Source organism: Psammomys obesus, unplaced genomic scaffold, assembly GCF_907164565.1.
Source record: "Psammomys obesus unplaced genomic scaffold, mPsaObe1.curated_primary_1811, whole genome shotgun sequence".
NCBI lineage: Eukaryota > Metazoa > Chordata > Mammalia > Rodentia > Muridae > Psammomys > Psammomys obesus.
The window spans coordinates 4,116,178-4,141,657 of NW_026588752.1; the positions used below are offsets into that span (position 1 = coordinate 4,116,178).

The window sequence follows — 25,480 nt, forward strand, 5'->3', positions numbered from 1 at the left end:
AAATCTTTTAAATTTATTTTTTATATTAATTACAGTTTATTCACTTTGTATCCCACCTGTAGCCCCCTCCCTCATTTCCTCCTAATCCCACCCTCCCTCTCCCAGCTCCTCCCATGCCCCTCTCCAAGTCCACAGATAGGGGAGGTCCTCCTCCCCTTCCATCTGACCCTAGCTTATCAGGTCTCATCAGGACTGGCTGCATTGTCCTCCTCTGTGGCCTGGCAAGGCTGCTCCCACCTCAAGGGGAGGTGATCAAAAAGCAGGCCAATCAGTTCATGTCCTATTTCAAACAGTGGACCCCCTGGCTTTGAGCTATGACATGCACACACACACACATACTATATGATTTCACATACTGTATGATTTGTATGAAGTCTTAAAGACAGATAAAATTGCCAGCATCATGGAGGCACATGCCTGTAATTCCAGCGTTTAGGAGGTAGGAAGTAGAAGATCAGAAGTTCAAGGTCATCCCCAGCCACATATCAAATTCAGGACCAGCCTCTGTCTCAAACAGTAATGCTAACAGTGAGCCAACATCGGTGAGACTCGAAGCAGTCACACTGTGCTATGAAGTGCAGGGATGTATGTGCTGCTCTTGCAATGTTAGCGGGAAATAGTAAAGTACAAACAGGCCGCGTGGCGTGCTTTCATCTCCTCCATATTTTCTAAGTGTGAGCATGCATTTGCACATGTGTGTAAGGATGTATGCCCCTCTTGTGCCCTATGCCCCTAGCCGGCTTCATAAAACACAAAGTTTTGAAGACTCTGGGGAGAAGGAAGGAATCTTCATTCTTTCCCTGTGTGTTGTGTGTGTGCATGTGTATAACATACGCATGTATGTATGTGTACACATACGTGGAGGCCGCCTTCAGGTGCGGTTCCTCAGGTGCCTCTACCTTGGTTTTGTTTGAGGCAGAATCTCTCACGAGCCTAGGGCTCCCCAGTTAGGATTAGGCTCAGCTGGCACCTCTCTGGTGCTAAGATCGCAAGTGAGGACCACCACACCTGCTGGGTTCCTGTGTGGGCTCTGGGAGACACAGTCATGCCTGCAGGGCAAGCACTTTATCGCCTGACCCTCCTCTCCAGCTCTTCGTACTTCTCTCTTCTCATCTCCCAATTCATTTATATCCTTTACTACCGTGATCTTGCATTACTCACGCAATTAAAAATATCCTCAAACCACCAGAGGTCAGCGCCTGGTCTAGAAATAGATCGTCTCTGAGAAGGAGAGGGCAGAGGCTGAATGGGTGCCAGACTGTCCCCAGCCCTGGCAACCTACAGTACCTCTCCCCACTCTCAGGAAGCCAGGCAGCGTGGCAAGCTTCCGGGATCCAGGGGTGAGGGCACAGCTTGGACCCTGGCTCTCTGCAGCCACCTACCATCCGCGGTGGCCATCTCAGGAACAGGGCCTGGGGCATCACTGGGGCCGTCTGTCTGCAGGGAGCTCGGGCACCGGGGCACAGCCTGGCTTCGGGCACCCTTCTCCGGCACTACAGCTGGTGTCCAGCGAGGAATGTGGGATGTTCCCTGGGAAATGAGCTCATTCAGGTAGTGCTCAATCACCTCCTTCCCCTGGAAGCAACAGGCCCAAAAGATGTCACCAGGCAACGCCAGCCCTAAGGAAGCACACACAAGCAGATCCCAGTCCTGAAATATGGGCTATCGCACAGCTTAACACACGGACAGGATGAGGGGAGAGGAGCAAAACTAAACCCAGAACAAATGCAAATAGCCCAGGTTTATGTTGGTAATGTATCAGGTAAAGTATATCACCAAAAGCAGTCTACTCATTTGGTGAACAGGCCTCACTCTAACCTGGAATCTAAGGCCATTGAACCAAGTGGTGGCTTTGTGGTACTGGGAGGGGGACCAAGATCTCCCACATGCTAGGCAGGTGCTCTACCACCCATTTACACCTCCGGCCCCTCACTGGGGGTATTCTAGGTGGTCACTCCACCACTGAATCACACCCTCAACCCCTCACCGGTGACTTCTAGGTAGGTGTTCTATCACTAAGTCATGGCCTTAGACTCAGTAACACTTTTTTTTTCTGAACTGGTACTGAGGATTGAAGCCAGGGCCTCACATATGGTAGGCAAGTGTTCCACTCCTGAGCTCTGCCTCTAGCTGTTTGTCTCACTGAGTCACTAGGCTGGCCTTGAACTTGCTCTGTAGCCCAGACTTGAACTTGCTACAGCATCTTGAAGTGCTGGGACAATGTTAGGATGCCCCCACTACAGGCCAGTTCTTCCCACTGATGACCTCACTGATGTGGTCATGACCCCAGTGTTCACCATAGAAACAAGAAGACTGAGGCCCCGAAAAGTCAGGGCTGGTGCCCAGTGTCACAGGGTTGGTGGTGGCAGGGTAGGCCTGTGAATTCCTGCTGTGGTTAGCACAGTTCCCTCACCCTCTTGACATTGGCAGTATATTGCTTCATGGCGATCTTCTCCAAGGTGCTTTCAAAGCCAAAGAACGAGCGGACATCCAGGGAGGCCAACTGTTCAAAGCAAGTCCAGTCTTCATTCTCAGGATGGACCTGCAAGATGGGAAGGGACCATGGCAGGGCCCCAGTGTGGAGGATGCTGTGCCCTCCCCAGGGCTCTTCTGGCCACCAGAGCCTGTCATGGACAGCATTCCACGCCCAGACAGTGATGCAAAGTCAAAGAGTGGGGAGCAAAGAGACCTTCCTCAAACTGGGTGTGGTGGTATACACCTACAATCCCAGCACTGGGAGGCTGAGGCAGGAGAATCAAAAGTTCCAGGCCAGCCTAGTCTACATAGTGAGTTCCATGACAGCCAGGGCTATGGAGAGAGACCATGTCTCAAAAAAAAAAAAAAAAAAAAAAAAAAGATCAGAGAGAAAGAATTATATGCATAATGCTCAGATTATTTATAAAGCACAAAATATGTGTTTAGATATATCTCACTAGTTATTACGTTACATATACAAAGACATTAAATGCCCTTATGTGCCCATAAATATATTTCTATGTCAACAATAAAAAGAAAGCTTAGCTGGGTATGGTGGCACATACCTGTAATTCCAGCACTCAGGAGGCTGAGGCAAGAGGATGGAAAGTTTTCAGGCCAGCCTGGGCTACATAGTAACACTTGGTCTAAAAAAAAAAAAGGGACTAAAAACCCACTCATGAAGGGTCAGGAGGACGTGGGGAGGGGAGACTAGAGGGACACACATCATGCTTCGGGGAGGCCAGGCGGGCTCACTGTGTAGCTGCAGTTCTCCTTCACCGTCACCCGGCTTGCAAAGGTCTCGTTGTGCGCATCTATCAGCAGCGTCCTCTCTCTCCAGTTCAGGACATTTCTCTGAACGAAGACCACATGCTCCACACCAGCAATCTGCGAAGGAGGAGCCCAGGAGAGAGGAACTAGCCAGCCGGTCACTCAGACCGACCCTGGTTCCTGCTCCTGCCCAGTCTGAGTCATCCCTTAACAGGGACTTGAAGTTCCATCTCCCGCCACTCCCTAGCCTGGCCTGTGTCATCCCCAATCTAGGACCCCTGCTCGCTCCGCCACCCAGCCCAACAAGAGACACCCAGCCTGGAGAGGGCAATACCTGCTCCCACCACTATCCAGACTGGCTCAGGTCACACACAGCACACAATGCGCTCCCTTGGGCAGACCCTCAGCCTTGCCCAAATAGCCCCCATTCTGAGGACCCTCCGTGCTTCATACTGCCACCGTCATGGAGACGAGAGTTCTCCCACCCACACACACACCCGCTGGAAGCCACGGCGTGGGGAGGGTCTTTTGTCCTGCCACCAGAGGTTCCGCACTGGCCCTCTCCCCAGTACTACCACTCAGCCACTCTGTCACCCAGCCGTGGCCCAGGCCCGGACACCAGCACACCACTCTCCATTCCCAGTTTTGTGCCTAGCTCTGGTTCCCAAACCCTGAGCCTAGGCGCTCTGGATGCTAACCCTACCGGATCTCAAGGCTCCGGACTCGTTCACAGCCCGCACACCGGGACCCCAGCTCCGTGCCCACCTTCCGCAGCAGCCGAGGGGCGTCCACGCGCAGCCGGCAGCTCCGCTCCACCGTGTGCACTGCCCCATCCGCACTTCGCCACTCGCCCAGGACTTCACTGCCCAGGAAGACTGGGATGAGCGGGCAGGTGGGGAAACGCTTCTCGTAGGCCTGGGGACCGAGAGACAGTGAGCGCCAGATTCCCGAGAGGGACTGTCCCTAGACAGAAGCACCCAGCCACAATGACCAGCAACACAAGACTCCCTCGGGACTTTTTGTTTTTTAGTTTATTTATTTTGGTAGTATTGGGCATTGAACCAAACCAGGCAAGCACACAACACCAAGCTACATCCTCAGGCCACTTTACTCTTTATTTTGAGACAGGTTCTAAACTGACCATCTTGGCCTTGAACTCTGCAGTCCAAAGCAGCCTTGCAGCCTCCTCAGTGGCAGGGATGACAAGCCTGGGCCACTAGGACCAGTTCTTAACCTCAATACTAAAAGAAAAAAAAAATGTTTTTTTCTCAGAAAAGTGCCTGAGCCTTTCCAACCTGGGCCAGGCAGAACGGGTCCCACAAAGAAGGGTTTCTAGAAAAATAAGGGCTGCTCTGTCACCCACAAGGCATTACCGGAAATGCACCACTGACATGAGCATCCGTGGAGCGGTTTCGAGTAGCATGACCCCCGGGTAAGCAGAGAAATCTGGAAACTTGCATTAAGGACGTGGGGCTCCAGACGTGCACACCTCATATCTCACACATGTATGTTTGTTCAGAAAACGTACTAAGAGCAAGGGCTCGCAGAACAAGCTCTGTAACTTGGTTACCTACATCCGGTTACCACGAACAAAGCCAGCAGTCAACACATAAGAACTAGCTGCTGCCGGGCATGGTGGTGCACGACTTTAATCCCAGACTCGGGAGACCGAGGACCTCTGTGGTTTCCGGGCCAGCCTGGTCTACAAATAGAGTCCAGGACAGCCAAGGCTATACAGAGAAATCCTGTCTCGAGAAAAAACCAAACCAAACCAAAACATCAATAACAAAAAAAAAAAAAAAAAAAAAAGACAGAGACAGACAAAAACAAAGACACACACACAAAGAGAACCTGATAAAATACAACACCCCTTGCTGATTAAAGAAAATACCAATAAACCGGCAGCCACATAGGAAAAAACCCATAGTTAACTTCATACTCCAGGGTAAAAGACTGAATACTTTTGCCCCTCAGGACAGAAATAAGACGCTGGTGTGAGCATTCCTCACTTCTATTTAAGACTACAGTTCGGATTCAGGCTAGGCATTCAGTTTGAACGGAAGTAAAACTATTTCTATTTATAGACTACATGATCTTCTATAAAGAATCCCTGAAATCTCTCTCTCCCTCCCTCTCATACATACACCACACATACCACACACACACACACGCACACAAACAGCACAAATAATTAAGTTCAATAAGGTTACAAGATACAAGATCCATGTATTAATACAAATTCAGACTGGAGACTTAGGTCACTAATTGAAGGAGGGCATGTGGGTGTCCCTGAGCCCTGCAAAAACAAAACAAAAACCACAGGAATAAATCTTATGACCTTGAGCTAGGTAAGGCTTCCCTACTTGTGATACCAAAAGGAAACATTACCTGGACACTATCTGAGGCTTTGTAGCTTTAATAGACACCATCAAGGAAGTGAAAATGGGCTGAAGAGATGGCTCAGCAGTTAAGAGCACTTGTTGCTCTTTTCGAGGATCCTGGTTTGGGTCCCAGCAACCACACGGTGGGTCACAACCATCTGTAACTCCAGTTCCAGAGGATCTGCTGCCCTGTTTGACCTATTGGGCTGAGTTGCATATACATACATGCAGGCAAAATAATCATACACATAAAATAAAATAAATAAACTTTAAAAAATTAAGAAAGCAAAAATGGGAGCCCAATGGTGATGGCACATGCTTTAGACTTAGCACTCAGGAGGCAGAGGCAGGCGAATCTCTGTGAGTTGGCCTCTGTAAGGTCAACCTGGTCTACAGAGTGAATTCCAGGACAGCCAGGACTATACAGAAAAACCCTGTCTTGAAAAACAAAAGAGCAACAAAAATAAAAAAGGAAGGAAGGAAGGAAGGAAGGAAGGAAGGAAGGAAGGAAGGAAGGAAGGAAGGAAGGAAGGAAGGGAGAGAGAGAGAGAAATGGAAGACTTTGGAGAAATAAATGGCTCAGAGGTTCAGAGCACTCGCCGCTTTCACAGAGGACCTGACTCTTAAACCAGATTCCCAGCCCCCACAGCAGGTGGATGGCTCACAACCCCCTTTAATGCTATCTCTTATTAAAAAAGAAAGAGAAGCATGGCCCAGTAGGTAAAGGCACTTCCCAGCAGCCCTCATGACCTGAGGGCTGTTCTACATGGAGGAGAGAGTCAGCTCCCACATACACAGCACATACATGCACACAGTTCACACACCTGCAATCCCAGTGCTCAGTAGGCAGAGCCAGGAGAATGAACAAAAGTTCGAGGCCTGCCTGGCTTGTTTGCTTGTTTTTAATTTACACATTTATTTATTTGTTTGTCTGGGGAGAGGATCATGTACCACACTGTGGGAGTCAGAGGGCAACTTGCAGGAAGTGGGGTCTTTCCACCACGTAGGTCCCCATGGTCAAACAGGCGACCACACTTGACAGCAGGCCCTTTACCTGCTAAACAGTCTTTTTCGTTGTTGTTGTTTTTGGTTTTTGAGACAGGGTTTCTCTGTGTAGCCCTGGCTGTCCTGGACTCACTTTGTAGACCAGACTGGCCTCGAAGTCACAGACACCCGCCCACCTCTGCCTCCCAGAGTGCTGGGACTACAGGGGTGTGCCGCCATGCCTGGCTTCCACTGAACAGTCTTGCCAGCTTCTTTTCACTTTCTTTTTTATTCCTCCTACCTCCCCATAACATTTTTATTGATTCTCTGGGAGTTTCACATCAGGCACCCCAGAACCTGCCTGTTCTACATCATGAGTTCCAGGCTACAAATGACATTTTGTCTCAGAAAAAAAAAGAAAAACAAAAACCTTAAGTGCACCCAGGGAATCCCAGCACTTAGGAAGTGGAGGCAGGAGGATCACCTTCCTAGCAAGTTCAAGCCCAGCCTGAGATACATGAGACCCAGTCACAAAAATCAGTCAATTAAGTAATTAATTAATAGCAGACAACTAAATATCTGGTGCAAAAAGTACATAAATATAGACATGTAAATTAAATTATAAATACCGCTAGCAAGTATTTACAGTATATTAAGACTTTACATCTGTGTGTGTGTCTATTACTTTGTAAGTGTGTATGCATACATATAAGTAGTTTAAACATGGTACTCATTTTACTTATGAATATATTTACCACACTATGTACATATGGATGGTTTGGGGAGATGGAACCCATTATCTCATGCTCTCTAAGCATGCATCCTACCAGTGGCCTATGTTCTCAGCCTTACTATTAGGGATTTTGCAGGTGTGTGTGTGTGTGTGTGTGTGTGTGTGTGTGTGTGTGTGCGCGCGCGCGCGCGCGCGCTTGTGAGTCCTTCCTAGCTGGGTGCTAATTCTACTGTGTATGAGCTGTATGACTTCAGGCAGGGCCCTTAGCCTCTCTCAGCTGAGTGAAGCAGTGCTAACCAGGGCAGTTGGAATCCCTTCATCGTGATTTATCAATGTCATCAGCCTCCACAGCAATGAGCCCCACAGAAGGAGTGTCTTTTAGGCTGCTATTTCAGGTCCTAGACTTGGGGTGCTTCTCTCTGAGGACAGAGGTCCTCCCAGGGCGGGTAAAGGTAACTGAGGTGGACCCCCAGCTAATGATCACGTGTTTAGAGATGGCAACTCTGTGCCCAATTCTAGATGCTCCCAATCAGAGTCAGCCCTTAGCCTGGCACAACCTGCATGTCCCAGACCTGGGACCAAACAAACTCCAAAAATAGTGGTAACATCTGAGGACAGTAGCCTCCTCTCCTTCCCTTCGGGGAGGAGACATCACCTGCTGGAGAAGAAGGAGCCTCAGGAAGCACAGAAAGTTGTTAGAAGCCAACAAGGCCATTCCTCTCCAGGAGTGGGGAGGGCAGACATGGTCCTGCCAGGCTACCAGGCAAACACGGCATCCATAATTAATACACGTGAGGTCCTATCACCCTGGGTAACGCACCCTGGGACTCCTGGCTTCCCAGACAGCGCTATATTCTCCTGGCCTGATTGAAGACATCCTAAAGAGACACTCGAGGGGAAAGGCCATGAGACCCCAACCCTACACAAATAACTACAGGCAATTAAGGGATGCTGAGAGCAAGAGAAATAGTCTCCCCAGGAAAGAGCTCATAGATCTGTTATCCAATACCAAATGCTCAGCCCTGAAAGCATACATACAATTAACATTATACAGACTGACCAGGTTGTATTTATATAGTCAGGAATAATATGCATATATACATGTATAAACAATTAGTGAAAACAGAAGTCATACATCTGAAAGGGAACTAGAAAGGGTGTATGAGAGGGTTTGGAGGAGGAAATCAAAGGGGGGGAGAAGATGTAATTATATTATAATCTCAAAAAGAAAAGTAATAATTTTTTAAGAAATCATTTTTTAAAAAAAAAAAGAAAGATACTTGCACCCCTTTGACTATGGAAACAATGGTCTTCAAGAAATTAGAATTTTCCCAAGAGCTTCATGCTAGAAAAAGGGAGAGGCTAAAGCCTGGTGCCAGTAAAAGGGGAACTTGTCTAGTTTGCACTAGAAACTGGAGCACAGACAGTGATGGGTCAGGCATGTGTGGACCCACACCTCGGTCAGGACTGCTCAGCTAGGCAGACCTCCTACTTCCCATTTAAACCCAAACCTCATAGCAAGACACCAAAGACAGACTTGGGGGGGGGTCCACTGGACCTCTTTAATTGTTCTTTCAGATGAGGCCGAGGTGAATACATCTCCTTTCTCCGCCTTTCACTATTATGTTTCTATCCAACAGGCTCGTTGAGGATGGGTGGCTGAGCCTCACTTGTTGGGCCCTGCTCTAAGTGACAGGGAGGGCTGCTGAAGGAGACCTCGAGAACTGTGTGTGTGTATCATCCTACCCCCAGGACGGGCATTTGCCCTCTAAGCAGGGCTGCAGAGCAGATGGTATAAGAGCCTACAGGGGTCCTGGGAAGCCACCTGCTCCCAGCTGACCCGAGCAAGCCCCTTCTTTACCTTTCTCTAGGCCTGAAACAGCCTCATTGCTGAGTAGGCAGGGTGGTGTCCAGAGCACTTGGACAGCCCAGGATGGCAGGACAATCTGGCTCCTTCTCAGGTACCAATTGCAGGAAGGAGGGAGGGTGAAGCTGGCTTAGACGCCACCTCCCCTCTGGGCAGCTGCTGGAGAGCACTGTCCTCTGCAGGAGCAAGATGGCCACCATCTTCATCAGCTCAGCTGTGGCTGCTCATAAGAGCTGTCACTACCCATCAGGCTGATGAGCTCTTGACATTCTCTCATGAAGGGAAGGAATGGGGAAGGTCAGTTGAGACTCCAGTCACTCCTGTTACTTGTGTGCAATTCTGCCCTAAGTGCATGTGGCTTTGGGGGTCTCAGGATGCTAAAGAATATGGTGTGTATCGCTTAGCTGAAAGAAGGACCCCATCTATGCAGCTATGGGGAAGCCTTCCTCCTCACTGCAGAATCACCTTCCAGGGCAGTATCTTTGGATCACACACACTGCTAGAAGCAATCCCTCACCCGTGCTCTGTACATAAGCCCAATGATGGAACATTGGTGGAATGGTACTTTGGTATGCCACTGAGATCTTGGGGGGGGGAGTGTTATTTATATCTCCCCAGGGAAGGAAGTCTCTCAACAGTAACAGATGTGACATTTGAGAAGTGGGCAGAGAGTGACCCATGCGTGAACTGGTCAGACAGACTTGGTTTCTGCTACGTCCTAACTAGGGGACGTTGGATAAGCCACTGTCCCTCTCAGAGCCTCCATGCCCATCTCTAGAATGAGGTGCTTAACCTCCTGTATCACCAGAGATTGGCAAGGATGTTGCACCAAGCAATGCCGTCACCGTGGAAGTGGGCCCTGTGCTCCTGCTGCAAGCTCTCTTCTGTCTCATCCTCTTTAGTCTTCTTCGTCTAACTAGGAAGCTGGAGCTCACGGACTCAGTGATTCGCCCTAGGTCACACAGAATGAGATGATACATTTGGACTTGGATGCAGCGTACCCAGCCCCCACTCTCCTCCAGGAACTCCTTGCTCGGCATTTGTTCCCGTGGGAGGCTCAGAATCAAAGCCAGGCATTGTGCCCAGGGCCTACCCAGCCACGTCTTTCCATTTTCTGCCCGAAGCCTTTCAATTCCTGCCAGGCTAAGGCTGCGCCACCCTCTGCCTCAGACTACTGTCAAATCCCCATCACCATCCCAGCGAGATGAGAGGACAAAGAAGCAAGCCCTGAGCTGGGGCAGCTCAGCGAGTAAAGTGCTTGCCTTGTCAGCACAAGCAGTGACCCTGATTCCTAAGAACCCACATAAAAGAAGCCGGGCAAGATGGTGCACGCTTGTAATCCCGGGAGGTGGAGACAGGTGGATCGTTGAAGCTCACTGGCCAACAAGCCTATCCTATTGGGTAAGTTCCAGGCCAGTGAGAGACCCTGCCTCAAAAAACAAAGTAAGCATCACCTGAGGAGCAAGATCTAAGATTGACATTTGGCCTCTACATATGTAACTGCACACATGCAAAGTCTCTGTGTGTGTGTGTGTTTATATGTGTATGTATGTTTGTATATATGCATGTATGTATGTATATTTCTATCTCTCTCATATACTCTCTGGTGGCCTCCTTAGGCTTGTGTATGAATGCTAGGCCCATAGGGAGTGGCACTTTTAGTGATTGTGGCCTTGTTGGAATAGGTGTGGCCTTGCTGAAGGAAGTGTGTCATCATGGAGGTGGGCTTTGAGGTCTCATATATGCTCAAGCTACACCCAGTATGGAATCCAGTCTCCTTCTGCTGACTTTGGATCAAGATGTAGAACTCTCAGCTCCGTCTCCAGCACCATGTCTTCCTGGATGCTGCCATGCATTACACTATGATGATAATGAACTGAACCTCTGAAAGTGTAAACCAGCCCCAAATAAATGTTTTCTTTTATAAGAGCTGCCATGGCCATGATGTCTCTTCACAGCAATAAAATCCTAACTAACACACTAACATACACACACACACACACACACACACACACACACATACATACAAACATCCCATTCTACTTTGGCCTCCAACTCCACCAACCCAGCTCCCACTCTGGCCTCCTACCCTGTTCCAGTCACTAGCCTTGCTAGTTCTGGAATGCGTCCACTGTCCTGCCACTGGACCTTGCACCTGCTGTTCCATGCTTGGGAAGCTCAACAGTTCAATGACTGAGGAGAGCAGGAGGCATGAGTCACTGGAACTTTCTGGAAGGAGCTGCCCTTCTTCCAGGGATTCATCCAGGGCGCCTCCCCCGCACAGCTGCCTCCTCTCCATCCTTTTGGCCCATTCATTTCCTTGACAGCTCTAATCAACACTCCCAATGACGGACGTGCGTGTGGTGTGCCTTATCACGGCCTGCTTCCCACAGAAGTCCTCAGCCCCATCTCTTGCTCCACCTTTGGTGCAGAAAAAATGACAGTGCACAGTCGGGGAACTTGTATCACCACACCATGGCCCTAAGGCCACCTGAATGGCATCCAGGGAGAGAGGACAGTTCACAGGCCCAGCACCACAGTGATAGATGGCCTGCTTACCGTTGGAAGAATTCCATCTGGAGACCCCAAATAACAGGCTTGGGGGATGCTGGCTGGCAGCAGGTGGCTTTCTACAACTGTAAAAGAGAGGACTCCATCTTCACCCAGAGACCCCAGAGCTCCAGTGCAGTGGGGAAGGTAGACAAACCAAAGATACTTGCCAGTGTTGAGGACAGTGGCCACCAAGGAACCCTGGGTACCGCTGCTCCCCTTACAGAGAACTAACCACAAATCCTAATGGTATGGAACCCGAGTGTCCCCCATTCTTCCCCCCTGTGGATGTGTAAGTGGAGGCTGGAAACGGCAGAGGAAGGCAGGGGACTCGCCTGCTGGGAGGAGACTGCACATCTGAGTCACTCTTTCCAGCCTCTTATATTTCATGTTCACATCCTAAATCCAGGAAAACGGGACGCCTGCCTCCACCACAGAAAGATAGGCTGCTCCTTCCTACAACAGGACGAGAACCAAGAGGGCCCTTGTCCTCTTACAGGAGAATGCTCTACAGTGTGGTCACTGCCCAGGGACCCTTGCTTGAGCTCCTAGTGGTGAGGCCCAAGTGAGCCTGACTGTCACTGTAGCAACATAAACAGTGAACACTAAGGGCCAGTCAGTGAGTCAACATGAAACATCCCAGGCATTTCACACTACCTGTTCCAGCGACTCAAGAAGGTAGGTAGAAGTCGTATACATATGGAGAAACCAACATTCAGAGAGACTGAGCCCACAATCACACAGCTTCTGAGGAGAGAAGCCGGCATCTGACCCTCTGGCAGCCAGAGTATGGATTCTTGGCTCTTGTACTGTGTTACCCCTCAAGCCAAATAGTCACACACACACACACACACACACACACACACGGGGTGGGGGTCCAGTTCATACTCAGACCATGTTCAGTCCAGCCCTGATGCTGCTGCTTCTTGGATCGTCCCTCGGTTGCTCGAGAGTGTGTCCTCACAACTCCACCCCATGCAGCGAGCCTTCGGAGGGTCCGCCGAGCTAGCCCTGTTTCCCCTTCCCACGCTGGGCTCAGAGAAGGAACAGAAGAAAGTGTGGCTCATTGAGGTTCAACTGCCTGCTCACGGCATGGCGACTCCATCTAGGGCTAGCAGGGTGGCTGAGCCCTGCTCCCAGCACAGCTGAGGTCAGCTCTGCCCAAGCCCGGCACCCACAGCATACCCAGTGTGTCCACGTTATACATATTACTGTGGTTATACGCGGATGAGCCCAGCCCCACAAGGTAAACTCCTGTCATGTGTCAGGGTGGAAGCGCTGAGGAGAGCCTGAGGGAGGGGGCATTTGCTACATCTTTTAAATGACATCTTCTTTCTTTCTTTCTTCTTTCTTTTACTTGTTTTGTTTTGTTTTTTGGTGTTGCTATTGTTGTTTCCTTTACTTCCTTTTTTTTCTTTTGACACATTTTGTTTGTTCTGTTTTGTTTGTTTTAAGACAAGCTCTCATGTAGCCCAGGCTGGGCTTGAACTCTGTATGTAGCCAAAAATGACCTTAAACTTCTGCTCTTCCTGTGTCTGCCTCCCATGTCCTGCGGTTACAGGTGTGCAGCACTGCCTCTGATCTGTGTAGCGCTGGGGACTGAACCAAAACCTCGTGAGTGTGAAGCCAGCACTCTACCAGCCAGGCCATTATTCCCTAGCCCACACATCCAGTTTCAAACTGCAGGAGTGTGTGTGTGTGTGTGTGTGTGTGTGTGTGTGTGTGTGTGTGTGTGTTCTAGAATCGTTACACTGACCCTCTTCCCCAGCCAAGCATGACTGAGTCTTGAGAAGTTTTTAGGCACTGGTGTGCACTGGGAGAAACACCAGCCTAGATTTGAGACTAAAAAGCCCTTGTCTTTCTATCTCTTTGTGTGTGTGTGTGTGTGTGTTGCTGTTGTTGCTTTTTGTTTTCTGAGACAAGACTTCTCTGTGTAGCCTTGGCTGTGCTGGACTCCATTTGTAGACCAGGCTGGCCTTGAACTCACCTGCCTCTGCCTCCCTGAGTGATGGGATTGCAGACGTTGCCACCTCACCTGGGTAAAGCACCCTTTATGTAACAGGGTCTCCTCACAAACGGCTCCTGCCTGCCTGTGCCACAAGTCTGCTCACACAACCTTTGTCCCTGCCAAGAGGCCTCAACTTCCAGCTCACATCCCCATACTGGCCTGGCCACCCACTAAGGAAGCCTGAGCCCATCTGCTTGTCCAGACCAAGTAGGCATGTGGTGTGGCCTTCCGGGGTCACAGGGCCACAGAAGAATCAAGTTACAGTCCCTTTGCCAGGTAGCAGCGGGGGGGGGGGGGGGGATGTGGAGCAGACAACCAGGCTTGCCTGTTCAGAAAGAGAGTAGGTCCAAGGCTCAGAGCCCATCCCTGCATGGGGCCTCCATTTTGCAGAAGGGGACTTAGTAGATAGAGAAGAATGACGGGAGTCGGGCAGCCCTGTATTCCCAGCTGGACCCACCCGCCTCCAGGCGGCAGAATTCTGATACGATTTTCCCCTGACTATGACTCTTTAACATCCTTCTCTTCCACAAAGGGCATGCACCGAGTGACTTCCACTTGGTCCACAGTGAAACACTACTGAGAGGCTATGGAGCCTATAAAAGGTGCGGCATAGGGCTGCAGAGACAGCTCAGCAGGTAAGAGCTCCAGAGGGTCTGTTTGTTCCCAGCACTCATGGTGGTCGGCTCACAACTGCCTGTAACTCCAGTTCTGAGGGATCCAATGCCTTTGGCCCCTAGGGGCGTCCACATTTATGTACGTACACACACACACACACACGGTAGGGCCTATGGCCTAGGGGGGTAGTTCAGTAGGCAGAGGGCTCACTTGGCATACACAAAGCCCTGGGTTCCATCCTGAGCATTGCATAAAAACAAGTGCAGTGGTACACACCAGTAATTACAGCCCTGAGAAGCAGAAGAAGAAGGCAGAAGTTCAAGGTCACCCTCAGCTACACAGTGAATTCAAGGACAGAGAGCCTGGACAACATGAAACCCAGTCCCAAAAATGACAAAGGAGGGTTGAGGTGGTTATAAATGGCTTTCATCCCAGCACTTGGGAAGCAGAGGCAGGCAGATCTCTGTTCAAGACCAGCCTGTCCTACATAGAAAGTTCCAGGACAGCCATGGCAACACTAAGAAACCCTCTCTTTAAAATAATAACAGTAATAGAGCTAAATGAATGAATATCTACACCACAGCTCCATGGGGACTTGCTCTGGACTCATATGAGAACTGTTGCCAGTAGCCAAAAGATAAGATAAATTTGATCATAGTGTGGTCCCTCCAACCCATGAACTATCACTCAGTCGTTAAGAAGAATGGCGTGCAGGGTCTTTGAGATGCTCAGCAGGTAAGGTGCTTGCTGCTAAGCCTAGTGACCTGAGACTGACCCACAGAACCCGCAAGGTAAAAGAAGAGAATTGACTCAAAACTTGTTTTCTGACTTTCACACTTGCAGTATGGCATGCGCGCTACCTCCTACACACACACACACACACACACACACACACACACACACACACATAACTGAAACAAAGTGTGAACATGTAGCACAACTTGGATGGTGCTGAGTGAGATAAACCAGACACAAAGGGGAAAACATAGTAGGATTTCTTCCCTTCGAGACACCTAGGACGCCTCAGTTTGTAGACAAAGCGGTGCGGAGGTGCCTCCAGTGTCGAGGGCAGTGGTGAGGGTGAGCTGTTTTGCAGGTAGTCTCAGTTGGGCAGTGAGAGGCCTCTGGGGGTGCCCGTTGCCCAGCAATGCATCTGTCCCAAATGTCACTGACAGTAGACTTAAAACAGTTGCCATGGCGGGCTTTGTTTTGGCTTGTTGTTGCTGTTGTTTGTTTCACGGAGCTGAAGTTGGAACCCAGAGCCTCCTGTGTGCTCAGCAAGCCCTCTGCCACGGAGCTGCAGGCCGGCCGGAAGCAGTGAACTCACTGTGGGAGACGAGCGCATGCTCCCGACAGCGTTTCTCAGCACATGGAACAGGATCTCAAGTCTGTTTGTTTTGGTTTCTGCACCAAGGTCTCTATGTTTGTGTTCACCACAACAGCTACCCAAGCAGGCCTGGTGGCACACAGCTACCATCCCAGCTCTCAGAAGGTGGGTCAGAAATTCAAGGCCAATTTTAGCCATGGATTGCAACTGAGCCTTGTCTACATGAGACCTTTCAGGGATGGAGAAGGGGTAAAAAAAAAAAAACTTACAAGTGCCAGAGAGGGGCTGGTTTGGATGTTAAGAGTATTTGCTTCTCTTTCCGAGGACTGAGGTTTGGTTCTCAGCTCCCACATGGTGGCTCACAACCATTCGTAACTCTTGAGATCTAACATCCTCTTCTGACCTCTGTGGTAACCTGGAATGCATGTGGAACGCATTCCTCTATGCAGTTACAACACTCACACATGTAAAATAGTATTTTTAATCTAAAAAAAAAAAAGTTTGTTTGTTTTTAATGCCAGACATGGTAGCACAGGACTGCAATCTCAGCACTCAGTAAACGGAGGTAGGAAGGTAGATACAAGTCAAGGTCATCCTGGTATCCAAAGGGGGTTCCAGGCTAGCCAAGGCCTACAGAGCAAGACTGTCTCAAGAGACAAATAAACTGAGCAGTGGTGCATCACAACTTTACTTCAAATATTCAGGAGAAAGAGACAGGCTCATCTCTATGAGTATGAGGTCAGCCTGGTCTACATAGAGAGTTCCGGGCCAGCCAGGGCTAAATAGAGAAACCCTGTCTAGAACAAACAAACAATAAAGATAAATAAATAGGGACTAGGGAGATGGTGGTTAGAATGTACAAGCGTGAGAATCTGAGCTGGAATCCCCCAAACTCAACACTGTTACCGGCAGAGAAAGGAGGATCGCTGTGATCCACTAGCTCTAAATTCAATGAGAAACTCTGTCTCAGGGAATCGAGTGGAGAGTAATAGACAAACAGGCACAAACACTACACCTATACACACACACACACAAAGAAAGGAAAGAAAACCCCATCGCCAGACAGACACGGTGCCACCCTCCAGAATGCTCTTTAGTGAAAAAGACCCCTAAAAACAGGTCAGCAAGTCAATGGAAGAATAACACATTCCCACCACAAAAGCAATCAGTGATCTAGCACCCACAAGAGCTAATTCCTGCTGAAAAGAATGATGACTGAGGCCCTCCTCCTGTCCACCTCAAGGCCTCTGACATCCTAAAACTCTTTGCTGAGCAGCGGATAGGAATAGCCCAAATCAGAGCTCATCACCAAGGCAGACTTGCTTCCCGTCATCAGTTAGCGACCAGATCAAATGATGCCCTAGGGAAGTCATTTAATCGCACTTAAATAAGGCCCCAGATGCTTTATTAAAAGGATATCCACAGCAACCATTCTATTGGAACTGCTTTCGGCCGAGGCTGCAAGAGTATCCGGCTCCTTCTTAACAATCCATTTGCTCAACTGCACACTACATATCGATACAGCACGGCCAAGGCTTTAAATATTTGAACGCTAAATTGCAGGATGATGGGACCATGTCTCCACAACCGATGGAAAACCTACTGCTTACAAAATTCTACTCCAGGCCCTTTCTCCTCCTTACATTTGTGGGACCAAGGGGGATTTAGAGTTCAAGATACCCTGGGACAGTGGCCACACAAGAAAGGATGAGGTCATTTCTGAAGCCTCATCACCAAGCCTTTGCCCTGGAGGTTCTGCCAAGCGTCATGATGTAGGGCCCCTCTATGAAGTGAAAGCCTTTAAATTCCAGTCCAAGCTCTGCTGTGTGCAGGTTGTTACTGACACAGGACAAAATGGCAGCAAGAGTTAAAGGAACATATGTTGGGCTTGTATGGAGGCGGGGGAAGGGGCTCAAGGAATCACTGAAGGATCCCTGAAGAATAAGGAATTTACTAGAAGAGTTATTAGCTTGGTGGGCAGCCAGAGCAGCTGCATGTTGGTGGAAGCTCTGTAGAGAGATCAAGCTCCAGCTCCAGAGACAGGCAACACGGTCTCTGAAGAGAACTGGGGCTCAGCACAGCAGAGGAGGGCCCCTCTTCCTGTACCATTTGTGAATGGGGAGGCTCGCAATCTGTAGGCACTCTGATTCCAGAACAGGGGGCAGGGAAGGGAGTGGGGAACAGGAAGTGCAGGTGCACTCCCCAGGCGAGATTATAGACACGCCCCGGCAGGTGCCTGTTGGCCTATGAGAGGAGACCTTCCCTTGGTGGGATTCTCCACATCGCACATTGGAAGAGGGAAGAGTCTCACCTAGGCTCTGAGGTTTGTTTCCTAGCGGTTGGGTCAAGAAACTTCAATGCAGCTGATAAAGCCAAAATCTCATTCAGAGAGAGTTTTGTCTTGCTAAAGACATCTTAAATGAGAATGTTAAAAAACAACAGACTATGGCTAGGGCTGTGGCTTGGTTATAGTGTGGGTACTGGGGCATGAGGCCTTGGGTTTCATCCCCATCACCACACTTAAAGACAATGAGCTTCAGTTTCAGTGAGAGACTATCTCAGATAAGAAAAGGTGTCTTGCTCCATCACTTGCCCCTTCTGCCTATTCACTTGAAGCAGGAGCTAGGCTACCTCAAAATCCACCCCCCCCTTCCCCTCTGTTTAAAATTATATCAGGGCTATTACAGCCTGGAGAGATGGCTCAGTGATTAAGAGCACTGCTGTTCTTCCAGAGGTCCTGGGTTCAATTCCCACCACCCACATGACAGCTCACAACTGTAACTCCAGTTCCAGGGGATCCATGGCACCAGGCATGCATGTGGTGCATGCATCTGTATATGCAGGAAAAATACAAAAACACATAAAGCTAAATCATATTATTTTATTATAGTAATGCAAATTGTGCAAATTGCATTGCTATTCATAAAATAAAATATGGCTTAAAAAACTTCAGGGGGTGGGCTGGAGAGATGGCTCAGAGTTTAAGAGTACTGGCTGCTCTTCTAAATGTCCTGAGTTCGGTTCAGCAAGCACATGGTGCTCACAACCACCGGTTCCCTTTTCTGGCATGCAGGTGTACGTGCAGGCAGAATATAAGTAAATCTTAAAATAAAACAAAACAAAATCCTTAAGGGGCAAGAGAGATAGCTTAGCAGTTAAAACATGTACTGCTCTTCTGGAAGACCCAGTTCTGTCCCCAGCACCCATGTCAGGAGGTTTTCAACCTCTTGTTAACTCCTCATCCAGGGAAGCTGATGTTTCCAAACTCCACATCCATTCATGTTCACATACTCACACATAATTTAAAATAAAATAAATCTTTTTTTTTTTTGGTCATTTCTGGATGCAGCAGGGTGCGCTTTTATCACAGTGCTCATGAGGCAGAGGCAGGCAGTTCTCTGTGAGTCTGAAGCCAGCCTGGCCTACATAGCAAATTCCAGGCCAAGCCAAGTCTACACAGTAAGAGCCTGTTCCCCAACCTCTACAAAAAAGGTATTGAAAGGGGTTTTAAATAGAATAAGTGTGGAGAATGACTGAGGAAACATGACAGCTGACATCTGCCTGTTGCCTTGCCATGCACATACATATACAAATACATCCATACCCTGTGCACATTTACCACACACGTAAACAAACACACACCAGTCCCTCTCCTTCTTTTTCCCCTTTGGATGTCATTATGTAGCCAAGGCTGGACTTGAATCTGCAATCTTCCTGCTTCAGACTGCCAAGGGTATGAACTACCATGCCCAGCTTTAAAAAATACAAACTTAAAAAAAATAAAAAACAAAAACTTGGCCTGTCAGTGGTGGTGCACACCTTTAATACTAGCACTGGGGAGGCAGAGGCTAGAGAATCTCTGAGTTCAAGGCCAGCCTCGTCTACAGAGTGAGTTCCAGGACGGCCAGGACTACACAGAGAAACCCTATCTCAAAAAAAAAAAAAAAAAAATCCAGACTCTTCGGTGTGCACCTGTGGGTGTGTGCATACGTGCGTGCGTGCGTGTGTGCGTAAACAGGTACCTGCACACAAGTGTTCCTGACATCAGGAGTCGATGTCCGGTATCCCCCTCCATCACGGTCCATCTCATTTTTCACATACAATTGCTCACTATGCCTAGGCTCAGCATGTCTCTACCAGGCTGACTGACAGTCCTGAGACCTGCCTGTCTCTGTCCCCACCCTGAGGGCTGAAGGCGCACACTTTGCACTCAGCTTTCACACGGGTGCTGGGGAGTCCTATGGCAGGCCCTCGTGGCTGCACAGCAAGCTCTTTACCCACAGAGCCATCTCCCTGGCTCAATCCTTTCAAAAGTTCCCACGCTTAGGAGGCTGACACAGGAAGATTGCTGGGAGTTCCAGGCCAGGCTGAGGTACAGACTGAGATCCTGTCTAAGTCAATCAACTGGGCCAGTGAGATGGCTCAGTGGGCAAACGTGTCTTTGTTAAGACTGGAGACCTGAGTTCGATTCCCAGAATTCACATGGTAAGAGAAAACTGAATCCAGGCTGCTATCCTCTGACCTCATATACACTATATGTATATTAGAGATCTTGCTGGAGCGATGGCTCCGTGGTTAAAAGCACTTACTAAGCTCTTCCAAGGACCAGAGTTTGGTTCCTGGAACCTACAGCAGGTGACTCACAACACCTGTGCCTCCAGTTCCGCTATGCTCTGGCCTTGGCAGGCACCTACATGCACAAGATACAGATAAACTCGTGGATGCATCATAGCATAAATAAGAATGAATGAACCAATCTGTAAACGGTTTCAGAAGTCAGTCAGTAAATCACTGACTGCAGCTTCTTCTGCTTCTTTTGAAGCATGAAGGGGTGATCCAATTCTCCAGACACTTTAAACAGAAAGCAAAAGGCCAGCGGCTCGGAAGCCTGGAGTCAGCTAAGTTCACCCCAATGGCCCAGCCTGGAACCCACGCTGAGGGCAAGAATCAGCTGAGGAACAAAGAGGGGCATTAAGGGCAGAAAAGCCCCTTTGTGCCTCCAGAGCCACAAGTCCTGCGGAGTTATGTAGCTGTCTGAGGGACAATGGTGTTTTGTCAGCTGTGAGCAGGGTGGCTTTGTCTGCGGTGAAGCTACAGGATCTGGACACAGACAGGAACAGGACGGAAGAGGAGAGAAGGTGGCTGTGCTCCGCCTTCTAGAGAACACTTTGAAGATGACTCAACGCAATTCACTGCTTAATTTGTTTGTTTGGTTTGGTTTTTGAGACAGGGTCTCTCTAGGTAGTCCTGCCTGGCCTGGAACTCTCTATGCAGACCATGCCGGCCTCAAACTCAGAGAGATCCTCCTGCCTCATTCTCCCAAGTGCTCAAAATTCATTATTTGAAAACCTTCCCTTTTCTTCTCTTTTTTAAAAAAAGGGCTGTGGGGGACTTGCAACAGTGTCTCATATAGCTCCAGCTAGCCTGTAGTGCACAATGGCTTTGGCCTCCCAATCCTCTCGCCTCTACCATCTTCCCACCTACTGCTAGGATTCTAGGCATGTGCCACCACACCCGATTGTGAATATTTTTATAACCTATACATGATAAATTAAGTTTAGATTTTTTTTGTTTGTTTTTTAAGAGAAGGTTTCTCCATGTAGCCCTGGCTTTCCCAGAAACTCACTTTGTACACCAGGCTGCCCTGGAACTCAGAGATCCACCGGCCTCTCTGCCTTCTGAGACCTGGGATTAAAGGTGTTTGACACCCCCTCCCCCATCTGAGTTTACATTTATTAAGCCCATATAGCAGCAGATCATTTCCCGCTTATAGACATGTGTATGGAGGTCATAGGTGTAGCCGGCATTTGCTTCCTCCTGGGTTCTTTCTTTCACTCTTCTCACCCCTTCATCCACCCTTTCAACTTTCCAACACTAGATATGAAAGAAAAAAGAACAGAGAGGAAAGGAAAGAGATCCCCGAGGAAAGTCAGGGCTGGTGTTTTCATTGGACTACTTGCTAATTAGGGGTATCAAGCTCCTTGGAGCAAGTTTGGTCTTCAGAATATCTAATTTCTTCTTCTTCTTCTTCTTCTTCTTCTTCTTCTTCTTCTTCTTCTTCTTCTTCTTCTTCTCCTCCTCCTCCTCCTCCTCCTCCTCCTCCTCCTCCTCCTCCCCCTCCTCCCCCTCCTCCTCTTCCTCCACCTCCTTTTTCTTCTTTGTACATTACTACTTAACAAACACCAACCTAACAAACCTCCTATTGGGGCTCTAGCATTTATATACCCTCTGAAAAAAATCCCCAGAATTCCAAATGTTACACAACTGAAAAAACTTTCTGCAGCTGGCAAAATCACGCCTCTGCTAGAACATGAGGCAAATCATAGTCAGCTGCTGAGAAGCAGCCCCATATCCCCACAACTGGGATTAAAATAAAAATATATTTTTGTAATATTTGTGTGTTTTGGCTGTGGTTTTTATTTATTTGTTTTTTGTTTTCAAGACAGGGTTTTTCTGTGTAGCCCTGGCTGTCCTGGACTCACTTTGTAGACCAGGCTGGCCTTGAACTTGCAATGATCCCCCTGCCTCTGCCTTCCTGAGTGCTGGGATTACAGGCATGTACTGTGCCCAACTTCTGTGCTTTTTTTTTTTTAAGCCAAAATTCCAAAATTCTCACTACACCTGGATTTTGAAACAATTCTAGAAAGAGAGGACAGGCTCTCTCCTCTACTCAGTGAATGAACAGGTTAGAAGCTTAGAAAGTGCGAGTGGCCAGGGCCAGCAGAAGACTTAGCGGTACCCACCATCCCTCCCCTCTAAGGTATTTTAAATGTTTAAAATACATTTATTTACTATTTGGGAGGCTGTACTTGTGGAGGTCAGAGGACAACTTGTGAGGGTCTATTCTCTTCCACCGTTTGGGTCCCAGGGATGCAGCTCAGATCATCAGGCTTGAAGACAGCCACTTTTATCCAATGAGCCATCTCACCAGCCTTTCTCCTTTATACAGGGTCTCAAGTAGTTCAGGCTAGCAGCCTCGAACTCAAGACAAACTGAGGATAGCCTAGCCTCTGACGTCTACACTTCTGGGTGGGGATTAGGTGAGCACTGCCATATGAAACAGCAGTGCCGAGGATTGAGCCCCGGGCTCTGCTCGTGCTGAGGGAACCCTCCTCATCCACCATTCCTCATCTGCTTAGTATGTAGTGAGCTATGTACTGGGCTGGGCACACACACTGCTGTCACCATGACAACCTTATGCCAGAGTGTGGCATGAAGCAGCAGGGATCTGGTACATCTGACCAAAATGGCTGAGTTTTAGCCTCATCCTCTGGAGTCACAGACCCATGGCAAAGAAGAACTCTACAGCCCACCTGAACAAGAGTAAGAGTCAGAATTCATGGCTCATTTCCTTCTTACCACAGCCTGCTGTAGGAGCTTGCCAATATCAGTTCACCCAACCAACAGCCCATCACCGTGATTTGGAAAGCCAGAGATCCCTATTTTAAATATGGGCAGCAAAAGGTTGGAAGCAAAGTCACCTGCCCCAAGGCTACCCAGACTGGGAATCTGCCATGTGTGATGATGCCTTCTGTGACCCTTTATCTTCTGTCTGACTGAGCGAGGTGGCACATACCTGTAATCCCAGCACTCAGGAGTCAGAGGCAGGTGAATCTCTGCGAGTTCAAGGCCAGCCTGGTCTATCAAGAGAGACCAGGACAGCCAGGGCTACACAGAGAAACCCTGTGTCAAAAACACAAACAAACAAAAAACATAAGCATATGGGCTCATAGAGTTGGACCCGATAGGACACACGCACAGATCCACCAGCTGAGAAGGGTTCTTAGGAAGAAGGCTGGGTCAGCAGTTGGGGCAGGGTGCAGCAGAATGGGGAGACAGCGGTGTTTTGGATACTGGCAGGGGTATCCATCCTTTTGACACTGATAGGATGTTGTGGTCTACAGTTCGTTGGCCCACATTCATAGCTATCCTGGGACACGTGTAGCTCACAGTTCACAAGTTGGACACACTTGGAAGATTTTGTTTTGTTTTGTTTTAGTTTAGGGTTTCTCTGTGTAGCCCTAGCTGTCCTGGACTCTTTATAGACCAGGATAGTCTGGAACTCACAGTGATCCACCTGCCTCTGCCTCCAGAGTGCTGGGATTAAAGGCATGCACCACTAAGCCGGGTAAGATATTTTAATACAATAATTTATAAAACCTTGTTCTCTCTGCGTGTGTGCATGTGTGTGTGTGTGTGTGTGTGTGTGTGTGTGCACGCGCGCGCGCACACGCGCACGCGTGCACTAGCATGGAACTCAGAGCCTCCTGCACACCTGGCCAGCATCCATTACTGTCCCTCATCTCCCGCTCTAGACCTTGTGTGATAACAGGGAAGGTCACAGGTACAGGGACACCAGTCACTTCTATCACTCTGCACTGGCAGCGCTGCCTCCATTTCTCCAGGGAGAGCCTGAAGCTCCAGGAGACAGAGTGATGGAGCCCAGAGAAGAAATCCAAGCATGCCCTCGCTCTGGCCACAGGGCACAGACCTGGCCCACAAGGCCAAGAATCGGGGGTCAGTGCTAGCCACCCACCTGCCTCATGCGAGACACTTATACACATGTACACACTGAGATCGCAAGACACTTATACATGTACACACTCAGGTCGGAAGGCTGCCATCTCCATCCCCTATTTTTGTTTCTATGTTTCCCGGCATGGCTTTGAACTCCTGATCCTTCTGCTTCAGCCTCTTGAATGCTGCAATGACAGGCACATACCACCACTCTAGAATCTTGCTAGGCTGGGTGCCAAGAGTCATGACAGGTGGAAGGGGGTGGCCAGGCAAAGAAGTCAGGGCAGCTGAGCAGGTCAGTAATGTCTTCCCATTTCATAGTCTGAAATGTCATCTTCCCTTCCCACCACAGCTGACCTCCAGTCACAAGAAGGACTGAGTCCAGTCACAAGAGCCCAAGAACCAAGGGTCACTCACCGCCATGACCAGCTCGAATGGATACTTGTATACTCGGACAGGAGACTGGTATTTTTGTACCATGTTCAAACTCAGATACCGCCAGGACAGGGTGAGCACAGAGTCTGGGAACGAAGAGTTGCTGGTGAAATGGCAGCTCCCTTCACACACAGTGTGGACACTGCCTAGCGGGTTCTCAGGTGCCCCAGCCCTCACTGACCCTGGCCACTCTTCTCCCAGCCGTCAAAGTAAGAAACTGACATGATTTCGGGCTAATCCAGCCAGGTCTATTACCCACCACACTCGCCCCTCTGAGAGCAAGCATGCCACCTCTCCATCCCTACTCCGTCAGAGGCACCCTCAATGCCACCCACTCAAGCAGGCACATACACTTGCAATTCTTACATTCCCACAATTGTCCTCACATGTTCTCCTCATGACGTGCCATGAGTATCCTGCCCCAAGCCCACTCCCCAGTATCTTTGTACCTCACCTTTCTTTTCCTCCATGATACTCTGACATGCCCCCTTCTGTGCATTTCACCTGCACCCCACTCCCACACAGGACAGCCCTTGAGCACGCAGCAGAGAACTTCACACAGGCACTCAGCTCCCCGCAGCAACTCCACACACGCGCACACTATCCCCAGGTGCACACGGTGCTCACCCACACAAAGCTATCCAAACACGCATGCATGCACAGGCCCCGCAGCCCCGCTCACCCGCAGAGCTGCTGGAGAGACGGCACAGTGCTCTGGCACCCGCTTGACCTGGGAGCTGAGCTCGCCAGAGCCCCGGCAGGACCCTTGCCCGGAGCGCAGAACCTTGGAGCTCAATAGCCTCAGTCTTGCCCCTGC

General features: G+C 49.3%; 1 protein-coding gene across 2 annotated transcripts in view; it reads right to left on the reverse strand.

Annotated features, from left to right (window-relative positions):
* The window catches only part of Sec14l5 (SEC14 like lipid binding 5), a 37,887-nt gene extending 13,171 nt beyond the window's left edge, over positions 1-24,716 (reverse strand). Inside the window, exons 1-5 of one of the 2 annotated variants that reach the window (XM_055604732.1) lie at positions 24,646-24,716; positions 4,012-4,161; positions 3,232-3,363; positions 2,414-2,542; positions 1,383-1,530 (exon numbers count right to left, since the gene is read on the reverse strand). In XM_055604732.1, coding sequence (XP_055460707.1) covers positions 1,383-1,530; positions 2,414-2,542; positions 3,232-3,363; positions 4,012-4,161; positions 24,646-24,708 — 622 coding nt within the window. In that variant the 5' untranslated portion in view covers positions 24,709-24,716. Of the gene's footprint in view, positions 1-1,382; positions 1,576-2,413; positions 2,543-3,231; positions 3,364-4,011; positions 4,162-24,645 lie in introns of both variants that reach the window. The other variant, XM_055604731.1, reaches the window with a different exon arrangement.
* Positions 24,717-25,480: the final 764 nt, after the last annotated feature.